The sequence below is a fragment of the Lagopus leucura genome, unplaced genomic scaffold (genome assembly GCF_019238085.1).
Source record: "Lagopus leucura isolate 7727_CA_CO unplaced genomic scaffold, USGS_WTPT01 Super-Scaffold_100019, whole genome shotgun sequence".
NCBI classification, from domain to species: Eukaryota; Metazoa; Chordata; class Aves; order Galliformes; family Phasianidae; genus Lagopus; species Lagopus leucura.
In genome coordinates this window covers 5,450,654-5,474,565 of record NW_024962273.1, presented here as the reverse complement: position 1 = coordinate 5,474,565, position 23,912 = coordinate 5,450,654, and the positions used below count along the sequence as shown (strand labels likewise).

General features: G+C 43.7%; 1 protein-coding gene across 1 annotated transcript; it reads left to right on the top strand.

Annotated features, from left to right (window-relative positions):
- Positions 1-9,927: 9,927 nt before the first annotated feature.
- LOC122183743 (histamine N-methyltransferase-like) lies at positions 9,928-23,377 on the top strand. The gene is made up of 7 exons (XM_042878019.1): positions 9,928-10,078; positions 12,543-12,693; positions 12,792-12,844; positions 15,630-15,737; positions 18,404-18,534; positions 19,026-19,119; positions 22,062-23,377. The coding sequence occupies exons 2-7, from the start codon at positions 12,557-12,559 to the stop codon at positions 22,415-22,417; spliced, it is 879 nt and encodes a 292-aa protein (XP_042733953.1). The 5' UTR covers positions 9,928-10,078; positions 12,543-12,556; the 3' UTR covers positions 22,418-23,377.
- The last annotated feature ends 535 nt before the right edge of the window (positions 23,378-23,912 follow it).

Below are 23,912 nucleotides of genomic sequence, written 5' to 3'. Positions count from 1 at the left end.
CATGGAAATAATTAGGTACCACTGAAAAAAAAAACACTTTCCTACCAAATAGTAATAGCATATTTAATTAAGTAAAATGCTATAGTAGCTATAACGTATTTTAGTGTCTGTGACTTATTTCTAGAATAAGGGATTTTTTATAGTCCACACCACACGTAAGTTAGAACTGTTACATCAATTCTATTCAATAAACATCTGAATACAGTTTTCCTTCTAATAGAAAAATATTTTCTGTGCTCATTTTTGCCACATAGTGCATGTCTGCCTCTGTCCTGGTTGCTGGGGTATAACAGCACATCCTGTCCTTCTGTCCACAGTGGTTGTAATGAGCTTGGGTTGGAGCAGGTGCTCCATCAGGGGTCATTACTCCAGCTGCAATGAATTACGGATGCAATCTCTTACTCAAGTCTTCAAAATCAGCAGTTTTCTTGCTCCTGGGGTGCTGATCCTCTGTTGTTTTATCTCTTCTAAGTTTCTAAGGCTGTCCACACCACCCAGGTAAGACTTAGTTCTTGGATCACCTTTCTCAGTCTGTACTCCCAGCTTAGATTTGTTACAGCTCCTTCCTCCATGGTCTGTGACGTTATATTCTTGCAGTCAGAAAGAAAACATATGTAGTCACATGTAACTGAAAACCAGCCACAGGTTGACTGGGGCAAGCCGTTGAACTGAGCTGGCTGTGCAGGTTGTGTAGAGCTGTAAAAGCTGAACCTAAGCAGTTGTGATGGTGGAAAGAGCAAAGGGCATTACTACTTGTTCTTGTCAAGTTTTTGCATTTCTTTTTGGTGAGATCTCCCCTTGGGGAGTGTTTTAGGCTTGTGTCTTGGAGCAGGAGAGTTGCTGCCTTCCAGAGCATGATCAGGGTGGAGAAGACAATTTTCGCCTTAAAGCTTCTTGGCTTGTGGCTAGACCACTGCCTGAGTGAGTCCTCTGATCATAAAAGACACTGATGCATCAGCATTAGCCAGCACCACAGCCATCTATTTACCCAGTGAAGTGCTGCAATAGATCAATGTTAAACACTTATTTGCGCTTCACTGCTCCAAGGCACAGAAACTAATTACCAAAGATAAATTAGCCCTTGTGACAATGACTAAGAAATGCACGTCCCAGGATAGAGTACCCTGACTACAGACAGACATAATTCCCCCCTGACTAGGAGCAGCAGTAGAGGGTTACACAGCATATCCTTCAGGCACTGTTGGCTCCAGTTGGAGGGCTGTGGGTTTGTCCATGGACCCAGCACGTGTATGAATGCAAGGAGATTTTCACAGAATCATTGAGGTTGGAAAAGACTTCTATAATCTAGTCCAGCTGTCAGCCTATCTCTGCAATGCTCACTGACCATGTCTCTCAGTGTTGCATCTCCACAGCTCTTGAACGCTTCCAGGGCTGGTGACTCTTCCAACTGGGCAGCCTGTGCCAATGCCTTACTGCTCTTTCTGGGAAGGTTTTCCTGATATCCAACCTGACCCTCCCCTGGCTCAGCTTGAGGCCATTCCCTCTCATCCTATAGCTGTTATCTAGGAGCAGAGGCCAACCCTCACCTCAATACAATCTCCTTCCAGGGAGTTGTAGAGAGCAATGAAGTCTCCCCAAGCCCAGATTATTCTCCAGTAAAACAAGCTCATTGCAGCTATAAGGAATGTGTAGTGGATGCAGATGAGAGCTCGGCAGGATTGCAGACTTAGCAAGATGTTTGCTCCAGCTTTACCTCCACTGAACCATTTGCTTCTTTCTTCCTCCTCCAAATGTGAAGGATCTAAATTTGGATAACAGCAGGAAGAACTTCAAGCCCATCTCTCTCCCTCGCTTTTTAACTGTCAGCAGATGAAGGTTGTGGGATAGGTTTTCAGATCCTGGGAAGCTGCAAAGCCACTCTTGGCTGCAGTAGGAATAACCTGAGTGAGGAATCTCGTGGTGCTGCTCTGGGAATTGTTTCTGGAAGGAATTTATGGTTACATAGAGTTTAGGAGAGCAAACCCAGTCTGCCTTGGTGTTGTGCATTTGCGTTGGTGGTTCAGCTTCTGCAACAAAGCTAAAGTAATCCAGGTGAGTTAAATGAGAGGCCTCAAGCAGGACGGGGTTCGGCCCAGACCTGTAACCCTGTCAGCTTTTCTAGTGTCTCTCCAGGCTCTAGCTTGTAGGTCTGGAATTCAGAACGCAGCTCACCGGTAATTTTACTTGCAGGCAGCAGAGGTCAGCATTGCTCTGCTGATGAGTCCTACAGGATAACTGCGTCCCACCAGAGCTGCTACCTCCAGCATTGCAAATGTCACCAGACAGGGGCTGCAGATAGGTCCTGGCCACACTGGGGACCTTCCCCTGTCCTGTTTGTATCAGACTATACTATGTCTGTTTACATCTTGCTAAATGATGGGTAAAGATTGTAAGCATGTGCCTGACACAGCTGTCATTGAGTGTTGGTATTCACAACACTTCTAGGCAACATGTTGAACAGTCTAATTAGTGCATTAAATGATTTCTTCTTCTTTATAAATGTACTTTTGATCATGTGTAAGACCAGGAAGGGAAGCAGGCTGGAACAGATCCCCGGGAGGATATTTTAACACTTTGAAACCCTGTACAAGAGGGGTTGGATCTTCACACCTTTCTTGCTGTTCTACAGGAGGTACAAAAATAAACTCTGGCTAATAATTTTCTTTGCCTTATTTCTGATTCATGTTAGCTAAGAAAAACAAGTAATTCAAAGGCTGGACTTGATGTATCCCAAAAGGAAATTCAAGTATAATGGTAAACCCAATCAACTTGGCTTTCAGCATTGGCTGTCCAATTGCAGCTGGGCCTGAAATTACCCCCCCAAAAGTGTGTGATATGACAGAGTGTGTTGGTCTGATCTAGGCAAGCTGTGCAGGAATCCCAGCACTTAGAAGTCTCTTAGATGAATAAATTTGGCAATGCCAGTCCCAAAACATTTGCTCAGTCTCACATATTTCTGTGTTTTCTTACATTTTCCACCTTTTGCACTGCTTTGGCAAGGTGGTGCGATGGAAAGCCCGTGCAATTTCACTGCTCTTAGGGCATTGGGATGGAGCACAGCACTGAGGGGACACACAGGGGGAGCTGCCTCCCTGCCTCATGCTGTGTGAGATGTTTTCTATCGAGGTCATAAAAGAAGACACAAGGCAGGACCCCCTGGCTGCAGCAACAGCTTCGATCAGTCTCAGTCCATTAGTTTAAATAATCGATAGCCCTAAGTGCCGGAACGCAGTCTCCTACTTCATCACGAAAGCTGGGAAGCTGCAATTACAGGCACTCTCTACATTAACTTCAGCAGAATTAAGCAGTCACTGTTCGGACATCTGAGAGGATACCTTTCTCTGGGTAAACTGGGTGCATCCAGCTGAAGTAGGGAGGATGCAGGTGTTTTTTTTACCAAAACACTTCTGTGGCACGATGGTGTCAGTGAGCACTGGGCTGTGCAGCTGCGTTGCCCTGTGCACAGTTGGCTCACTCTGTCCTTGTGGCAGCAACCTCAGCTTCAGGGCCCTCAGCTAGAGCCATGCTGTGGGTTTGGAGGATTGCTGCTTGTTCCGGAGCAAAGAAATTCCTGAGGCAACTTGCAATAAATAACATTGCATTAAAATAGAAAGAAGGACTCTGTCCTTGATAATTTTTCTGCCTTGCTCTTGTGCTGCAAAACCTCAGTTTGGAAAAAGATGGCTCTGAATTTTTATATTCAGATGCTTTTAATGCATTATGGGTGACTTACTTTTCAGCGTTATTTACAGCATATTTTTTTTCTTTTTGGTGGGGACCAGCATACTCCATATTAACAGTATGCTCCTATTAGCATTCCATTTCTGATGTGACAAAGAAGTACATTCATCCCAAAACAGGAGTAGGCCAACGAACCAAAAAATAGGTGATTAGCAGAAGCCCATTTCCTAGAATAAATCAAAGGCTTTGTGCTGAGGTTCTCATTTCCCCGGAGAGCTTCACAGTCCCTTTCTTACACACTTATCTGCAGTGCATTTCTTCCCACTGAGCGCTTTCATTTTTGCACAATAGCAAAATAAAAGGCAATTAAATCCCAGAGGAATTAACCCAAATGTTTCACAAAATGAAGTTCTTTCTCTCCATCCACCTTTAAGGCTGCTGGCTTCAGAGAAGTAGCAGCTCAGGACTTTGTGCTGTGTAACCTGGGCTGCGTGGGGAGCGTTGTGCTCAGAGCAGCTGTGTGGATAAAGTGGATAAATCCCCAGTGTGACTTTTGTTGGCTCTGTTATTAGGTGCCCTCACAGCATGTTCAGGTCCTGTATACAAATTATTTCTTTTTTCAGTTGCCTCTGGTGCAGAAGGAACAATGTGTTGTGTGTGCAGGTGGCCAACACAACTTGGAAGTGAACGGCTGCTCTGAGTGCCGTGGCAGTCAATAGGAGTGTTTTACATGCATATCTTGAAGGTAAGTAGCTAGAGAACTTTTATCTGTAGGAGCTGTGAGCTATCATATCCATCCTTGCATATCCTAACCTGAAATACGTCCCTCAGAGCCTGGCTGCAATGGCAGAGCAGGTGGCTGTAGCATGGCAAGGAGTTCCCAACATTAGGAACAAATCCTGAAGTCCTTTACTTACTCCCCTTTTTTTGTCACCCTAAACTTCACAGTGGGCTTGTCAGAGCAGAGACAAAAACAAAGCCAAATAACGCACAGAACGCTGCCTGCTGAGTGGGACTGTCTGAGAGCAGAGATCGCAGAGAGGATTCCTGCCCAATAAAAGAGTGAATTCATGTATATAAAAAGAAATGCAAGGCCTTTGTCTGCAGGGAGAGGAGAGGTGAATGGGGATCAAAATAACCAGGTGGTAACGTAGCTTTCTAATAAAACCCTGATAACTTTCGAGTAGCTGGTCCTGGGTTTATTTAATCAGGAAAATAGCTGGGAGTTTAAATAACTTGTGATATAAAGGCTGCACAAAGGGGTGAGCAGGCAGCTGAGATGGATGTGCACTATCTTGCAGGAGAATGTGATGCCTGAAAGAAGCGGTGACGCACGGAAACCGCCTACAATGGCACCAGCTGGATGGAGGCAAGAGATAGAAACGGTGTGAAAATTTATTACAGGTAATGGTTGCAAATCTCCAGGGCAGGAAGGGAGCAGAGAGCAGAGACATTGCAGGAGATAAGGGTGAGTGAGGAGGTGAGGGCATGGCTGTGGGATGAGTGCATGCTTGAGATGGGGTAGGGGGAGCAAGATGACGTCTTCATCTGGGTGCATCCCAGTGGTGAGGCTACCTGCAGGCCCCACTCCTTGTGCAGATAAACAACCAAAAATCTAAACAAAATTCTTCCCATCTGACTTCAGAGCAAATGAACACACCTTCAGCTTTATGCTTGTGAAAGTGGCAGTCATTAAGTTGGGAGCAACTCTGCGCAGAGGGACTGAAAGCACACAGTACTTACAGTTGTAAGATTGCCTTTTCTGTACCCATTTTCTAAAGCACGTTGCAGGGAGGAGCTTTCAAGTCGAAACTCCTGTTGGCTCAAAATTAACTTGTAATTAAAAAAAAAAAAAAAAGACAGCACAATCAATGAACAGCTTTTGTATGTTTTTGCTTGAGCAACATTTTGCTACCTGCAAGGCTTTTGTATGATCTGTGCACCTAACTCTGATAAGTGCTAGCCAGGAAGAGCTGTTTGTGTGCTGGTATTTCACTGTGAAATCCCACATTTGCAACTCTTTTTGGCAGTAAGTGGTAAGCTCAGCTCTGAAACTCATACACTAGTTCAAACCCCATTACGAGTGTAGCTTAGATTAAGGAATGGCTATTCACAAAGCCAAGGCACAGCACAAAGACCTGAGGACTGGCAGGTCAGCGCTCATCTCACTTTCCATCCTGTGTAACAGCATGCAAGCATCTAACTGTACGGCCACCACATCTGGCCATATTTTTAAAGAAGTGAGATAATTTCTCATATCTCTGGTTTGCAACAATTTCTCAGAAGTTATGCAGTCCTAAACACAGTTAGTTTTGTGCTTCTGAATTTGTTTTGAGGGGGCTGTAAGAAAGAAAGGGACACTCTTTGGCAGGTTCTGTTGTGGTAGGACAAGGGGAAATGGTTTCAAACAGAAAGACGAGAGATTTAGATTGGATAAAAGGGCAAAGTTGGTTTTTTGTGGTTTTTTTTTTGTGTGTGTGTGGTTTTGTTTTTGTTGTTGTTTTTGTTTTTTTCCAATATGGCACAAACTAGCACAGGTTGCCTGGAGAGGTAGTGGATGCCCCATCCATGGAGACTCTCAAGGTTATTCTAGACAGGGCTTTGAGCTGCAGGTGTCCCTGTAGCAGTGCCTACAGTGGTGAGCAGGCTCAGTGCTGTGCAGATACACAGTAGGAATATATGGTACTGGCCACCTCCATCCACAAACAGGAGCCTGAGAGCATGAATGTAAGAAAACAGGTTTTGCCAGAAGGGTTGGATTTGGTTAGGACTTCTGATTCCATCTAGTCCAAACCCTGCTGAAGCAAGGACACACAGAGCAGGTGCTCAGGACCAGAAAATCTTTGAAGACCTCTATGGAGGACAGTATCTCTAAGTAGGGAGGTAAGTTTTTAGCAAGTCAGGGTAATTTAAATGCTGGGCTTCAGCACAAACGAAGGATTACAGACGTCTAAGTGCTCCTAATGCACGGTTTTATTGTGATCTTAATGCTAAGATTTCAAGTCTGAGAGTTGCACGAGGCTACTGCAATCTGAGAGGAGTGTGTGTGTCTAAGCCGTTTCCAAAGCTTATCGCAAGTTCCCACAGGAAGAGATATGAATGACATGAAAATATTACACTTCAAGCAGAGAGATTTAGGAGGAATGTGAAACACACCAAGGAGATGAGAGCAGAATATTCAGTTGTCAAAATAATGCTCTGAAGGCAGCAGCCCAGTTAAACCAACACAGCTGGGCTCCTCGCATCGAAATGTCCGTGTTGATGTGGTGTGTTTGCATCCAAACAGAAGAAAGCTCTTCCCGTTACTGCTGGTTGTGTTAATGATGCAGAAACTCAGGGTCTTTTAGATCTGATGTTGTTATGGGCAGGTAGCACCCTGGCGAAGCTGAGGAGGGCTTGTGCCTGGTGAGCATAGCACCAGGTGTTCTCCTCTGCACCTTTAGGGCAGAATGCCCTAAAAACAGCATTTTTATCATGAATGATTGTTGCTTTCAAAAATCCATGCCTGCAAAAACCCAGCTCATGTTCCCTGGCACAGTTCTGTTCTCCCATGACATCCGTAACATCAGCCAGGTCTTTGTCGAGTCCTTCACGCTCCTCCAGCTCAGAAACTGGCTTCTTGGCAGGCATTAAAGTCCCAGCAAAAAGTGAGCTGTGAGCTGCTCAGGTGTGGTGTGAGGCAGAGGCTCTCTGATCTGCTCCATCCATGCCATCTCTGCAGGATGAGAGCTGCACATGATTTTAATGCCACCACTTGCCACCGGCTCTTTCTGATGAGCATATGAGGCAGTGAAGGTGCCCAGCACCCTCCATCACCTCCTGACATGGCCTCAATAACAAGCCCCCTGACCAGCCTTTGGGAGCTGAAATTGCTTTCCGATATTAATTGAAGAATTTCAGTTTCAAATTTCTTATTGAAATACTCTGTAAATATATTTTTTGTCAGTCTGGGGACAGAGCACTGATTTGTTTCACTAATTATGAGCCAGCAGTTGGGAGCACTCCATTATGAGATATTTCACAAACAATCTTTGATTCAATTAATTTTGGGGAGGGGGAAAAAAAAGCAAAATGATTTCAAGCAAGGCACACATTTGTAAAAATTACTTCTATTTCCCAGGAGTACTGAGGAAGATTGAGCGATGTGTTTGTTGAATTCATGGCTCTGGGTAGCTAGATTTGGGTTTGGTGCAGTTGCTGCCCCACATTTGTGCTGTGTTAGGGATCAGGAGTGCCCTGGAGCAGCAGTTAGAGCGCTGGAGAAAAGGTGGGGGCACACCTGTCCCTTCCCCAGCCTCAAACTGAATGTGCACAACCCCTGGCTGGGCCCAGCTGGTGCCTTGCTGCCTCACATTCAGGAAACCTGCTCTGATGGTGTGGGAGGCATACAGCATGTAACAGGTCTGGTGTAAGGTGGTGATGTCTACATGGTGCTTGGGGAGGGAGAGAAAATCCTCAAAGCCTTGTGACCAGCCCCAGGAGGGACTTCAATGCCTGTGTGTGCATGCAAAGCTTTGGAAATTTCCATTTTAATAAAAGCAACCTTGGAGGAGCATGAGCAATAACCTGTCTGCTCTTTGGCACTGACAGTTCAGTTGTCCTGTAAAATGAGATTTTGCTACCCTAGTGCAGCAATCGTGTTATCAACTCCTGCCTACATCAGCGTGCTTTATTAGAAGACAGCAGAAATAATTCTTTGGACATTAAGCGACGCTCTCACTCCCGCTGTTATCGATGGGGCTGAGCGTGATTAAATCAGACCCAGAGGGGAGCCCAGCAAATGTGTGCATCTCGAGGAGTGGATATTTGGTCCATCTGCTGCTGCTCTGAGGTGTGGAGGAAGGAGAGAAGTGGATGGAGGCGGTGTGCTGCAGGGCCCTGTGCTGCTGGGTGCTGGCTCCTGGCTCCTTCTCTGCAGGTGCTCTGGAGCTGCTGCCCTGCACGGGCAGAGGGATAATACAGCAAGAAAATAGCACAGTTCCCAGTAGTGGCTCAATCAGAATTTGCAACTGATAATGTGATTTTTTTTTTTTTTTTTTTTTTATCTTGATAAACTATTGGCTAAATGTCACATTGCAGTCTCTTTTTCCTGTGACTGCATCTCTGAAAGTAGGATTATTAATATTACTGGTATTATTTGATATGTCCTTTACAACACAGATAGTTCATTCCTCTGTGAACAGTTCATTTTTTCGCTGCAAGTCCAGGAGCAAACCTTGTTCATTTAACTTCAAATGTGAAGGAATAGTGAATAATATGAGCTGTATGCTACTAATGCTATCAACACCAAATTGCAGTGTGATAACAGGCATGGGTCCACTGCCCTTGTACTCCCTGGATTAGAACCACTGCTAGCAAGTCTGTGAAAATAGTGGATATATATGGAAAATGGTGTGCTTAAGCCTTTGAAAATAAGGGATGAGCAAAATCTGAGCTGCTTGCAAGAAAAGCGTATATAAAGCAAAGTAATCTATAACGATAGGTTTCTGTAGGCAAACTGTAAATAAATCTGTATGTTACCATGTGCTGCACACTGAGACAGCCATTTCCAATTTCTGAGGACTCTTGGTCACCTCAACCCCCATCAATGTGTTGCTAGATCTCTGACCCTGTACCAAGTGCCTTGTGAAGCAGCAAGCCTTGGCTGGATCCCAGAACCTTCAGAGATCATAGAATCACAGGGTGGTTTGGGTTGGAAGGGACCTTACTGATCATCCAGTTTCACTCACTGCTGAGGGCAAGGTTTCCCCCAGCAGCTTAGGCTGCCCCGGGGTCCATCCAGCCTGATCTTGGGCACCTCCAGGGAAGGGCAGCACACCACTCTGGGCAACAGTACCAGGGCCTTGCCACCCTCTGAGTAAAGAATTTCTTCATAGAATGGCCTAGGTTGAAAAGGACCACAATGACCATCTACTTTCAAGCCCTCTGCTATGCAGATGTGCAGGGTTGCCATCCACTAGACCAGACTGCCCAGAGCCACATCCAGCTGCCTTCTTAACACCTGACCTAAATCTCCCCTATAGAATCACAGAAAGGCTCGGAGATGTCTCAGAGAAACTGCACACATAGACACAGAGAGAGAATCACAGCTGTGATGTTGGAACAGGTCAGAGGGACCTGATTTGACTTTGTTTTCCCTTTCTCTCCCTTTTTCCCTGACCTTTCCAGCTGGGCTGTGCACAGCGGTGATCTGGGACAGCACGTGTGTGAGTTGCAGCCAAACTCCTCTGTTCTCCCCACGCAGTGCTTGCAGCCCAGAATCACATCCCAGGACCTCCTCCCAGCTGCAACGTCGTGTCCTGGGGTGGGACCAAAGGCACAGAAAGGACGGCAGTGCAGCACAGCACAGTGACGTTACGCCACACCGAGGGAGCTGCTGCTCACTGAGTCCCATCACGTAAGTACCAGGCACGGGCATTGGCTGCACTGGCATCCTCCATCAGCACCATCCCCTACTAACAAGTCCCAAACCTCCTGCAAAGGGAAACCCAAATGAACGTCCAGAAGTTTCTAGAAATCAATTTCTAGCAATCTGACCCCCAAATCCCAATCCTTTCCTCTCTCTGTCCCTCTCTCTTTTTTAAACTCACTTTTGAAGTTCACTAGCTGCGGTTCAAACTGCAAAATGCAGAATGAAATAGATGGGGCAAATTCAGGTAGCCAAAAACATAATGAAATAAATGAGACAAATTCCTTGAAGTGCACATAACATGAAAATGAATCTCAGCTGTTTGTTAGAGACTGCAGAGCAAAGGGTGGGCAAATTGAATCACAGGAAGCAGAGGGAGCTGGACAAGAAATGTTGATTGTCTCAATCTCCTCTCATTAAGAACAAAATATTTTCTCAAGATTGAAGGTTGTAAAATATTTTAGCAGCATGCAATGAAGCTTCTTTGTGAAATGAAAGCAAAAAGCAAAGAGGTGAGCTGCCAGACAGCCAGGTAAACGGGGATGCTGCTCCCTGTTTCTCACACAGGGCAGACTGGCAGCTCTTGTGCTCAGGGGTCCCATCACATTCCAGTGCTGTGCCAACCAGCACTTGGCACCAAGCAAAGTTCTCGTGTTCTTCCAGCATCTTTTTCGTCTGGTTTTATATTCTGTTCTAGAAAGTATCTTTGTTGTGTGAGAGGGGATGAGGTACAAGGTGGGGGTCTGCTGTGGTGGCTGTCCTTAGGACGAGTTGTTCTGGCTGAGCAAGCAGCACAGTACAGCCTGTGCCTGGGCTCTGGCAGCAGCATGTGGTTCCTCGAAGAAGAGGAATAGTGGGAATGCCTCCTGTGAGAGCCTCTGGGACGTGCAGGGCTGCAGCTCTTGGGATGCAAAAAGAGCACGTGAGCTGGACGTTATTTTTGGCACCAGCAGAAAAGACAGCCAGTAAAGCCTGGCAGCTGTTATTATCATTGAAAAGAAACAAGAGAAGTCCAGTGAGAGCAATAAAAATAACCGGTGAGGTTCAGAAGGGGGAAGCGGGGAGCAAAGGCAGTCACAGGCAGGGCCCCGTGCAAGGTGCCTGTAGGGAGAAGCAGGGCTCCTCTTCCTCCTGCTGAGGACAAGATGTGATGGACACAAGCTATGGTTTCAGTCCTTCCTGCTGTGTCCAGGAAACACGCTGCCTGCCCCAGCTCCAGGGCTCTTGACATCCATCCCATCAACCTGTGTGGCTTTCAAGAAAGCTCTAGTTTGCCTGTGGGAATTGTGCCATTATCTTCACATGGACTAAAAAATACAGAGTGCGTTTTTACAGGTTTTTGGGTTTTTTTTTTTTCAACCCTACCCCCAACATCCCCTTTAAGAACATCAAAAGGTTCAAAAAAAGCAATAAAGACATCCACTAGCATCTCTGGAGACACGTGCTGCACTCTGCTAACCCAGCCCAGCCCTTCTGAGCCCTCCATGCCTCCAAGGCATGAGGGAGCTTCTCTCTATTTAACAAGCATCTGAAGACCTACTGCTGGCTTGTGGTTGTGTCAGTGAAGCCAAAAAAAGCAGGCATGGAGATTAACAATAATATATTTCCATTTGCTGCTCCGATTTATGCCTCCTATTGCAACATTCCGCAATGCACTTTAAACAGCACATGGACAAGAGCAAAGTCCTTCATTCAGCCATCCAACCATGCAGCCACATGATAAACCCTTATATCTAGCGCCAATCCATAGCTTGTTTTTCCTTCTCCAAGTATAAGAAGCTGGAGCGATTATTGCTTCAAAGCTTGTTCAGCACCCACCTGAGACATAACCTGCTCAACAAGTTTTGGGGTTAATGGTTACCATAAGCACAGTGGCAAGATAAACGTATATGGCTGAGGGACAAGGAGAAAGCTTTTTGGATGTTTCTTTTAGGCATTCAAGCTGACTTATGGGGGTCATCTCAGAGGAGATGACTACCATGCAGTCAATGTGCATACCTAGCAGCCCACCATGCAACAATTGCATGATCAACAGCCCATTACCCAACAACTGCTCAGCCTGGCAATCAAAAAGATGCTTGGAAAAGAATAAAAACCCAAAATGTTCTAAGGAAGAACGAGTACTCCCTCTGCCAAACTACTGAGCAAGTCAACAAGATGTTGCTAACCAACTTGCTGCCTCCCTGCGGACCATAAGACGTTGCTGTATCCCTAGTGGTGACTATCCCTGCTTTGTAAACCATTTGCTAGGATTTCTCTCTTTACTACTGCTAGCTTCCCCATCTTCCCCCCATTCCTTAGTTGCTTAGAATTTGTCCTAAATCAATTGGATAGCATTTGTCCTCATTTGTTGCCTAAATCTTTCTCTGGGGATATGTCAAACCATCCCCAGTAATTGGTTTGAGACACCAGATATAGGAGTAGAGCTCTTTTCCCTCTCTGCTGTGTGCAGCTCCCGGATCCATCATGGGGTCCCCAATGAAGAACTTGCTGACAGACCTCAGCTGCTACGTCCGCTGCTTCTGTGTCTTCCTGGCCAAGTCTACTGAGCACCAGACCATGAAGCAGTTTGTGGAGCAGCAGCTGCCAGGCCTGCTGGCAAGGTAATGGAGGGCTGGTAAGCTAACGGGGCACGGTGCTTTGTATAGTGGGTGTAAATCTCTGGTGTCAGCTCTCCTAACATCTGTAATTGTTTTTGCAGTATTGGAAGCGGGAAGTCTACAATCAATATTCTAAGTGTCGGTGGTGGAGCAGGTATGCTATCAGCTTCACTACTGATATGCTTTTACCCTTTTATACAAATTGCAGTAAAGGCTTTTCTCAAAAAGTCGTCTGGAAGAGGCGAATGAACTCTCATTCTGCTACATTACTTCTTGAGGACAGAAAGGTTTGAACTGCCCACTGGCTTTCCATGCAAAAAACCCTAACTCAAGAGCATGAGTTAGGTTCCTCAGAGTATTTTTTTTCCTTTCAATTATTTTCCCCTATAACTCTCATGGTCCACATCCATTGCACAAGCCCCTTCTGCAGCTACTGACCCCCCAAAAAACAGGGCCAAACATGAACCCAAGTCACCATCACACGTTCCTCTGGTTTGCCATCTGCTAATGGCACAGCTGGGGACACCTCCAGCCTTACCTGCATGTGCTTATCATAGAATGGCTTAAGTTGGAAGGGACCTTAAAGATCCCATGCACAGGATTGACAATACCAGATCAGGCTGCTCAGGGTCCCATCTAATCAGGCTTTGAATGCCTCCAGGGGTGAGACACTCACACAGCTCAGGGCAGCAGTGCAGGGCCTCACCACCCTCTAAGTAAAAAATTTTGAAAGAAATGCTAACCCAAATCTCCCCTCTTTTAGTTTAAAGCCATTCTCCCTTGTTATACTTGTCCCAGTTTGCCCTAACTGGCACCTTACAGCCATGTGGGGGACATGGTGCTCCTGGTCAGTTTGATTTCAGTCTTCTACAGGTGTAGGTGTCTGCTGCCCAGGCTTCACTGTGATCTGTAATATCAGAAGAAAAAGGCTGAAGTTAGCTAGATGGAAAAACAATACCAGCAGCACACAGTGGCTTCTTTTCATTATGTTCTTGCTTAAGTTCCTTCTTAATTAAAGTTTATATTTCCTAATTCTGCTCAGCCCATTAAGACATCAGACTATATGAACAGTTTATTTAAATGCTTCGGTCATTCTATCTCCAGGGATTAATCTGAGTTTTGTTGATCTCTTCTAATAAGTAAAAATAATTGTATGTAAATGGTGGGTGTTAAGTAGAAAATAGTGTGATAGAGCAGAAACACTTCTCTCCAATCAAAGGAAACCACTTGTCTGCCAATAAAATGCTGTTTGTAACAGGAACACTTTACTCAATTAGAAAGGTGCTTAATTACTTAATCAGGGGCACTCCAGTTTAGCGAGGAAGGTGTTCAGTCAATAATGTGTCAATGTTCATTTTGCAACGTAAAGGCTGACCCAAAGCTTGTCCCTGCTGCAGACAGAGCAAACTCCCTCCAATCCCCAACCTAATGCCAGCATCTATGGCCTCATCCCCTATACTTCACAGGGAGGCAGCATTGAAGGAAAAGGTTTTTTCCCCACTTTTTCATGTCCTGTGAACTTTCTCCACAGTGAGAAAAAAAACAAACCATTTAATGCAGCATCATATCCCATTACCCTTGCCCATCTAATGCATCTGCCTTTGCCTACAGCCTCTGCCTTATTAAGTTCACACTCCAGTGTGCAGCACTCTGTACCTTTAAAAACCATAAAAGTCATCAATGCTGCAATAAAGTAGCAACTGTGCTATAAACTATCCCGTTACGTAAAATGTTTAATTAGAAACTTAATGGCGAACATAGTGGTAGCCTTTAAAAGGTAATTGTGTTGGAGAGTTTAAATAATTCGGATAGCCTAATTGCCAAATTGTTGATAATGCAAGCTGCTGCAAATTTGACTGTAAAATGCCTCAGGACACTTGTTTGCATATAAAAGAGCTAACTGAAGTCAATTAAGGCTGTGGATTAAGATATGAATCAAAGTGGTGCTTTTTTGGTTAAAAACAATAAAGGGGTGGTTTAGCCACAGAAGAGTGGAAGGGGATATATTAACCTACTCACATATGGTAACAGGAAATTAATTTTTTTTTAAATTCTGATCTGCACAGCCTTTTCAAAGGGATAATCAATTTTATAGGAAGTTGGCAAATCAACCAAAATAAACAAACAATTGCAGTAGTTACTTACAAATTCTGTTTTTCCAGAGTTTACCATGGATGCCTACAAATGACTGACTTAGCTCTGATTTTCCAACGAAATACTGGGTGTGCAGTGATAGCAAAGCCACAGCTATTTATGCTATTTCGGAAATCAAATTTCCCTTCCCTCAAAGAACTTACCAGCCAAGATGTCAAGTAAATTTTGGTGCTATTAGTTGCTTTATGAAAGACTCACAAGTCTGAAAGTGTTGTATTCTTCCTTAGGTTTTTCTGTTAAGTTTTTGAGGCCTAAATGAGACGTGAGACCCTTGGTTTGGAGTATCTTGTTCTGACCTGTGGCCTGGGGCCAGAAGGTGGCAGAGAGCTCTTGGTGGTTAACTGGACCCAAATAATGGAGGACCATGTGATGGGCTGAGCTCCTGTGTACGCATTACATTGTGCTCCATCTGTTTATTCCTCTATTGTCTTTTTCACCTGCATACATTCTAGCAGAATAAGCAGAAGTATGCCCTAACAGAGCCATTCAAACCAGCCATAAATCATCCCTCAGTCAAGAGCATCATCTCCCTGAGCTTCCTATATGGTGGACAGGAAGATGTGGCCAAGAGCAATGGCTAGAGGAAAGCCCTCAGTGGCAATCTGTTAAGAATTCAGAGCACCTCTGTGCTCCGTGCACTACCATACCTATGTGGTACATGTTCTGTACCTAAATGTCATGCATCAGACTTAAAATAGGGGCATTGCTGGAGCTCTGTGGTGCTGGAGACATTATTTACCTGAACTTTGCTCTCATCTCTTGTGCAATATTGCCTCTTTCCCTAGGTGAGATTGACCTGCAGATCATCTCAGCTGTGCAAGCCAGTTATCCGGGTGTCACCATCAACAATGAGGTGATAGAGCCAAGTGCTGATCAAATCCTCAAGTACAAAGGTATTTTGTCATTAAATAAATTAAAATTACATTGAATACTCTAAATGCATTAAAAAGAGTTGAATTCTAGATGACCCCACATTCAAAGTCTTTCTTGCCAGAAAATTGGCTCTTAAAAGTTATGAAAGTCATTGTTTTATGCTTCCCTGCCATCTTTGCTTTTCAGCATCCATTTTCTCATAAAAACCTTTGTCTCTTACACTGCAAAGTTCATTTCTTTCCACCAGTCAGGCAGCCTGGCTCACTTTAATGGAGGAAACCAAAATATTTCACAAGGACAGAGTGTAAGCAGGTATGTTTTGTTTAGATTGCCCTACAAACTGAGCATTAAGTATCAGTCTACAGTTTGATTACCTTCATGGTTTATTGCTGGATTAGCACCTACCTGGCTTTACTAGTAGGTAATTATGGCCTTGCCAGAAAGCTGCTGCTGAATGAACATGGTGCTAACATGCAAATCTCATCAGTAGTTTGCCTTACTGGAAATGCTCCTCTAGTAAATAGCAGATTATAAAACCACAATGTAAATCTTCAATTCTTACTCTTGCTAAGGTTCTTTAAAAAAGAGCATTCCAAGCATGAAGCAAATTGAGGAATATGAAGGTGGAAAAAAAAACAATAATCCCCAGAAATGCATCATTTCTTGATACCTGTCTCCTTATCTTGTGGACCTGATCTCTGAAAAGATAATTTCCCAGTAGCTTTTATGTTTGTCAGGATTGAGATGGTGAAGAATGGGCACCAGAATTTGTTGTGTTTATCAGACAGTCTGGGCATTAGCACATAGCTCTGCTGTCCTATCTGGGCAGTGGACCATAGCCTACATGAGGCTGAGTTTGAGCTGCATCTTCCTAGATTCACCTTCTACCACCAACAGGCAATCCTGTTCCATTTTGGTGAGTTTCTTTCCTGCAGAAAGTTAAAGAAAATATAAGATGCTGTCCCTATTTTAAATTTTATGCTAAACTAGAAATGAAATATTCATCTGAATTTCTCTCTTTAAACTTTCTTATTTGGTAATTAATCATGTCCCCAGTAGGTATCATTAATTAAGTTTCTGAGCTCTTTTTTCCACGGAGAATTAGAAATGTTATCTGTGCCTCTGAGGATTCCGTAGTTCTGTTTTCTGCCTAACCATTTCTCCTTGGAAAGGAGAAGCCAAGCTCACGAGAGAAACTTTCTTCCTGGGACTTGCAGTGATGACAAACTGAGCTTCCTCTTAGGAAGTGTCATTGGATGGAGTCTCTTCTCACAGTCTCGTGGCCAGGCAGAGGCTTTCCTTCATTCCTGGCCAATGTTGGGATGAAGCCCTTTGATGACCCTGGCCTGTGCTTCGGTTTCATATCCTGAGCAACATGGTGTGACTGTGGCCAGCCCAGTACAGAGCCATAAGTCAATGGCCTGTGGGTGGCTACTGCCAAGGAAGCAGTCTGGGTTGAAACAAGGATAAAATTTAAGCAAGTTTTCTATGTGGTTAGAGTGATATGTCTTGGGTTCAGATGAATATTTGGGCAAAAGCTTCCCATAATCAGAATGAGTTTGTCCTTTCTGAAATTTTGCCTTTAAAACCAACCTAGGCACACAATTCACTTTCCTTCCCAGTGTCTCCTTGCAGACTGCATAGCAATTGAACTAGAGAAGATTGCACCAGATTACGTGTGATGGTGATATGAACCGCTGCTGAAGGAAGCCCAAGTTTAAAACAGCAAATTAAATCTGAACTGCAAGTGCTATGGCCAGTGACTGATAAATGGAAGCAAGCAGAGTTACAGCAGCAGCATCCAAAAGGGATGCCCCATTTCTGGCCATAAAAGAGGGGAGATAAGAACTGATGGAGCATTTCTCATCTGTCTGACTGGGATTTATCCTAACCACAGCCCAAAGGAGGAACATTGTGACTAGCACTGTAAAGGCACTGGTGTTAGCAAATCATGTTTTGAACATGTGTTCTGTAGCTAAGGCTCAGTCTGCCTTTGGGCCATTTAAGTTTTAAATTTATGTTAACTCCAGCGAAGCACAGGAATTGCATCAGGGCTAGTTTTGTCCTGGAGCAGTTCTAAGCCCTAAGCAGGAGCACAGCAAAATGAGCTCCATATGCCAGCAGATGGACATTTGTATTCCGGCATCTCCTCAGATAAAAAATCATCCCACAGTTTGCTCCTATGAAAGCAACAAAATGCCGTGGGGAGCCAAGCCCATTAGTATAACTTATGCTTTGAATCTATTCCTCCATCCTTAAGTTCCTGTATTTATTCAGTCAGATCTGGGAAACCCTTCGGCACAGCTTGGCTTCTGCTCTGCCACGTGAGTGTTGCATGACACCCCAGTGAAGGGGCCTTGTTTGGTATTTGTCCCAACCAACATCTTTTAATGCAGCTTGAACCAGCCATGTGAAAGAGTTTCTTTTATTTTTTTCTATCAGATAAAGACTAGGGGAAACCAAATGAAGGTGCAAAGGGGAAACATCATACACTCTAAAGACTTCACCTTACAAAGATCCGGAGCTCCCTTCTCACACAGAGGTTCAAGATTTTAAGAATGCTGTTGCTGTATTAAATTGGTAACAAAACCTTCAACATGACTCTGGATGTATTAAGGCTTTGAATATAGATTAATCCCATATTTGTAATTGAGTTAACGCTGTCCTGTCTTCTCCCATATTTCAGAACGTGTGGCTGCCACCTCAAACCTCGACAATGTAAAGTTTACCTGGCATGAGGAGACAGCTAATGAATATGAAAGGAGAATGAAGGCAGAAAAGAAGTCTCAAAAATGGGACTTCATTCACATGATTCAGGTAAAAGTTAGCAACATAAAAGTTGTCAAAGATTTGGCTGTTAAAAGCAAGCATGAGATATGCAACTTCATTATCCTCTCTGGGGGAAGAAAGGTGAGTTTATTTCCCTATAATTTAAAGTACTTAAGCAGAAGTAAACTGCAAAAATGAAAGATGAGTTACAGCAAAGCAGCTTTTAGCACAGTGGTCCCATTTACCAGGCTGCAGGCAGCAGTCAACTGAAAACACATTGTAACTAGCATTTTCAAAGTCCCTTGTCCTCTCTGTGAAATTGCCTTTATGTTTCCAAGTATACCAAAGCTGTGTCAAGCTGTCCTCACAGCTAAGGAAGGCAAGCTTTTTCATCTCAGATTAATGAAGAAACATGAGCTTGGTGTGGGGGAGTAATGAGGGAAGACCAGGGTTGCTCCTGTTGGTTCCTTTTACCTTGTGGTAGCAGTTATAGTGTTCTCCAGGACCTCACCATGTCTCTGTGTTTCTGCTCTTCCCAGATGCTGTACTATGTGAAAGACATCCCTGCAATTATCCGGTACTTCCACAGCCTCCTGGATGCACAGGCAAAGCTCCTCATCATTCTGGTGTCAGGTGAGAGCCGCTCCATGACATGATCAGTAGGGTAGAAGCCACGGGACCTCTGGGATTCCCAGAAAGCAGTATGTATTTTTGTATGCAATACATTATTTTGCCTATAGAGGGAAACTAGAATAAACAGTGCCCATTCACCTGCATCTACAGAAATCTGTACGTTGTCTGTACCTGCACAGCTCCTTGCTGCAGATTGTGAAAGCTGAAGGCTTTGTGAGCCAGTAAGCCCATTCTGTGGTTACAAAAAAACCTTTCTCTCACCTTTTTCCCTTCCCTGTCCTGCAGCTCTGCCAGTGATGGAGTAAGAGCCACTTCAAGCTCTGCTGCAGCTGTTTTCTGCCAAAGGTTTTCAATGCCAAAGGCATTGTCTTGCTCCTGGAGATGTGCAGCATTAAGCAAACGGCTAAGGCAGGGCTCAGCTGTACTGTACATCAGCTGTTGGAGCACATGTGGCTCATTTTCTTTTCAAACTATGTGTCTCCTTAATATAGCTCTTTTAGGTGGAAGTCAGTGGGGTTTTTTTTGTTGCATTTTGTTTTGTTTCTTTTTTCCTCAGAGGTTTAAGTGATTTCATTGAATTTGGCTATACCTTCAAACTGAAACGTATTTGATGGAGTTCCCTTTTTTCTTTGCCTTCATGAAGTTTCCACAGAGAAACTGCACTTCTCTGACTTGTTTTTCTGCAAAACGATTTTGCTTTAGAGTGTTTTCAAGCACTTTGCTACAAGAAATCTGTATCTCAGATGATCTGAGTTACTGTTATTGTTCTTTGAGTAACAATAATAATATCAGTTCATTGCTAATTAGGTGCCTATAGTTATAGTGCCTATCATTGAAATTCTTTTCCAGTTGCTTAACCTGTCCCTTTTGATGTTCATGAAATGTGAATACAGGGAGGAACGTGTGTCTGTTCAAAATCAGTGTCACTAAAAATTTGAATTTATGAAATTTATTGGGAATCTTCCCTGGGCCAGGTGGTTCCTTGTATCATTCCTCCTGTTTCTTCTCCTCACACCTTCAACACATGATGCCCAATGATTGCATAAATAATTTCAACTGTTTTGTGTTCAGATAGCGGAAGTTACAAACACAAGTGCCCAGTAATAGCTCTTTCCTCTGCAGGTGCAATTAGTGAATAGGGTTCCTCTGAGAATCAGAATTAGTCTCACTAAACTGGGACATGGCAGTGTGTCTGGGGAAATGTGTAGACTACAGGAAGAGGTCAGAAAGTGAAATGGAAAATGCTGGGGGAAAGGAAAACCTTGAGGAAAATAATTGTATAGAGAAAGGAAGGAGAACTGAAGCAAAAAGAAGGAAAGAAAGATAAGCAGAACAAAGCTCATTAAAAAAAAAAAGAAAAAAAAGAAGAAGGTAGTGCCATTTCCAACACAAACACATTAGGATGTGTTAATTAAAAAACATTCTGGGAATAGGATTGATAGCAGAGGGCTCGGTCACTCGGTGGAGGTTGCAATGCCGCCTGTTCCATCCCTGCTGGGAGAGCAGGCGAGTTGCAAGAGCTGTATGGTGTTATTTTTAACACATTTTAAAAATGTGTTTACATCGCCTTGAAAACAAAAGTAGTGCCATATGCTGAGCCTATCGAGAGCTATTATAATAATGCTTTGTTCAGGTAGTGTATAATTGCTCAGCTCGGAGATGGCACCGAGTCATACAACACTGACACCAGCAAATTTTCTGCTATTAGTGCTCTGCATTCAATTTCCACCAGGTGAAAGAAAATATCGAAGCCCTTCTAAACACCAAACTGTTTATTTGGCTATAAATAACTGCTTGCAGATAAAGCATTTGCAAAAGTGCCAAGCAACTGGTTTTAGCAGTTAGGGAGATTTATAGTCATAACTCTCAAGAGCTGCTCATTAGGCTCAAAGGTATTTTCATCCTGTCCAGTCATTTTGGGTGATCCTTTTATAAATGATTTATAGCAGAAATGCTGAATCACAGATCTTGGATGAGGGAAAACAAAGAAATGAAGATGTATCTGGGGAGTTTTGAGATTACCCCATTGGTTTTCTTTGTAAAATGTATCTTTAGAAGAGGGGGACTTAGGGTGGGCTCTTCTGGAGGTGATTGCAGGAGCCTTTTCCTACCTGCCCCATCATCATAGAATCATAATGGTTGGAAAAGACCATTAATATTATTATTATCTAGTCCAACTGTCAACCCAACATCACTATCCCCACTAAACCACAGCCCTGAAATCTTTGCACAGCACAAACAATACACAGCCTAAGCATCCTTCTGGCACCACTGGGAGGACTGCCTGGGATGCATGCTGCCTATACCCCACAGTGTGTAACCATGGTGGGAGTGAAGGCTGAAGGAAGATGGTGCAGCTTCATTCCAGGCTCTATTACAATAATTTTCTCTACTATGTGTCTAACTAACTGCATGGTTAATGTGACCAGGGCTTTGCACCCTGTGTATTTAAAGCAACAGGTAAATAGTTTACTGTCAATAGGTGTTTTAATGAAGGTCTCACATAGATCAATCAACTAAGTAAATTGGATGAAGGAATGGGGGAGGATTTGGTCTTCCAAATGGACACAGAAATCTAGAGAATGGTTTAATTCAAGAAGATATCACTGAATAGCTGAATACATGGACTACAGAAGTAGGTCCCTGGGAGACACAGGCCATTGCATTGGCACACATAGGTGGAAAAGAGTTGGAACACTTTGGACATGGAAAAGGGAAGACTGTGAGAACCAAAAGGTGCTGGATATGCTAGCTGGTGAATGTCCCCTGTCTCCCACAGCCCCACTCCAGAGGGAGCAACTGTCTCCACTGTGCCCCATGGCTTGAGTCCTAATTCTGGGAGCCCCAGTTTGCAGTGCAGACAACAGCTGAAAAAAGAAATAGGTCATAATTTGTTCAAATAGTGTTTTTCCTGAATGTTTTTCTTATGGTTTATTTCTCAGAAACCAGTGGCTGGGAAACACTCTGGACGAAGTATGGTTCTTCCTTTCCTACAGATGACCTCTGCACTTTCATATCCTCTGCTAATATCAAAGGGATTCTGGATTCAGTTGGGCTGAAGTACAAGATCTATGAGCTTCCATCCCACATGGACATAACTTGCTGCTTCACTGAAGGGGACAATGATGGGGAGCTGTTGCTGGATTTCTTGACAGAAACCTGTGAGTTTTCAAAAAATGCTCCTCCTGAACTAAGGCAGCAGGTACTGGAAGAATTAAGAAAGCCGGGATGCAGTGAAAACAGAAATGGGAAGGTGTTTTTTAATAACAACATGAGTGTGATAATGGTTGAGCCCTGAATTGAGAAAAACGAATGATGAGATATAAAATATTAAGAGTTGAAGTAGGGGGAAAAAAAAAAAATTCTTTACAAATGGTTCAATTTACATCGTTTATTTTTTGGAGTCTGTTAAGAAATCATTACTAACATCTGCTGTTGTAAGTGATCTTTAAAAGCGAGATTAATTCTGTAGTAATCTATGAAGGTGTAACTCAGCAGTAAATTGTGTTTTATCATGTGGATATGGTATAATCAGATATAACTTGGATCATCAGCTCAAACACTGAAGAAACCAGACCACTTCCTCTGGCTGATGGTTAAGAAATAATCAAGAACTATACATGATTATGCCATATGCATTTAAAAACTCTCAGCAAAGTACACAAATTACAGCTTCTCAGTGCCACTTTCAAGATTGGAGCCTTGAAACAACCAACTGCTTGGGTGGCTGCTGAATATCTTGAATACCTTAAGCTTGTTGTGACTTCAAGATCTCATGTGTCCAGTTACCACAAAAGTGACCTAAACCTTCTGCATGTGTGACATTTGCCTGCTCCTGCCTCCACGTGCAGCTCTGTGTGATAGCACTGCTTTCCCATTGCTGTATTTTCACTTTATTCTTATGACATTGCAACAGCAGTGTCCTTTCCCTATGGTTCATATATATGGCAGCTACACATGCTGGGCTGTAAAAACACTTTGGGTACTGGGTCCATACTGGTACTGAAAGATGGAAGCAAATAAAGGTGGTCATGGCAGAGGATTGTTGACAGCCAAACTGGAGGAGTGGATTTCACTGGTGCTAAGCCTTGGTTAGGAATCAGCTATTGCTGTAATGGAGGGGCTTTTTATTTTTTGTTAAAAACATAGGCTTTCTGGTTGTGGCCTATGACTAGCTTGGATGCAAAGGGCCGTGCTCATGTTTTGAGCTTTATAACTTGGAAGACATAAAAATAAACCCTGAAGCTGAAGTGACAAATTTCAGTGGGATTTCTTTCCTTGTCTGTGGAATCACGCCAGGTCAATCTATCCAGAACACGGTAGAAGATGTCCAGAAAAAACGTACTTCTCTTCCCCAGCCCTTTCACCCTCTGGGGCTGTCTCTGCTCTGGTAATCAATGTATTTGTTTTGCTGAATGCTTTCATGGTTTTAAGAAGTGCAGCGCTCTCTATGAGGTGCAACGCAGAGTGGAATGCAATACAGCCGCTTGGATGACTTTAATAGTCTGAATGCTTGGTGTATCCAGGGGGACAGGTGTGATGTCTGCCATTGAAATAGCTCGGGTCAGTGTGAGAACGGTGTACTTTAGCTAATGCTTCAGTGGCATGAAATAATGTTTTATTTCTACATATGTATTTCCAATATAATGTGGATGATTGAAGATTTGAGGTGATTTACAGGAGAATGCATCAGACATTAATACCCATTTCTGTTCATTTTAGGCTGAATTATTTGAAACACACACTTTGCCTAGTGATCAAATATTAATTCCAGCGTGTTTTAGAACATTTCC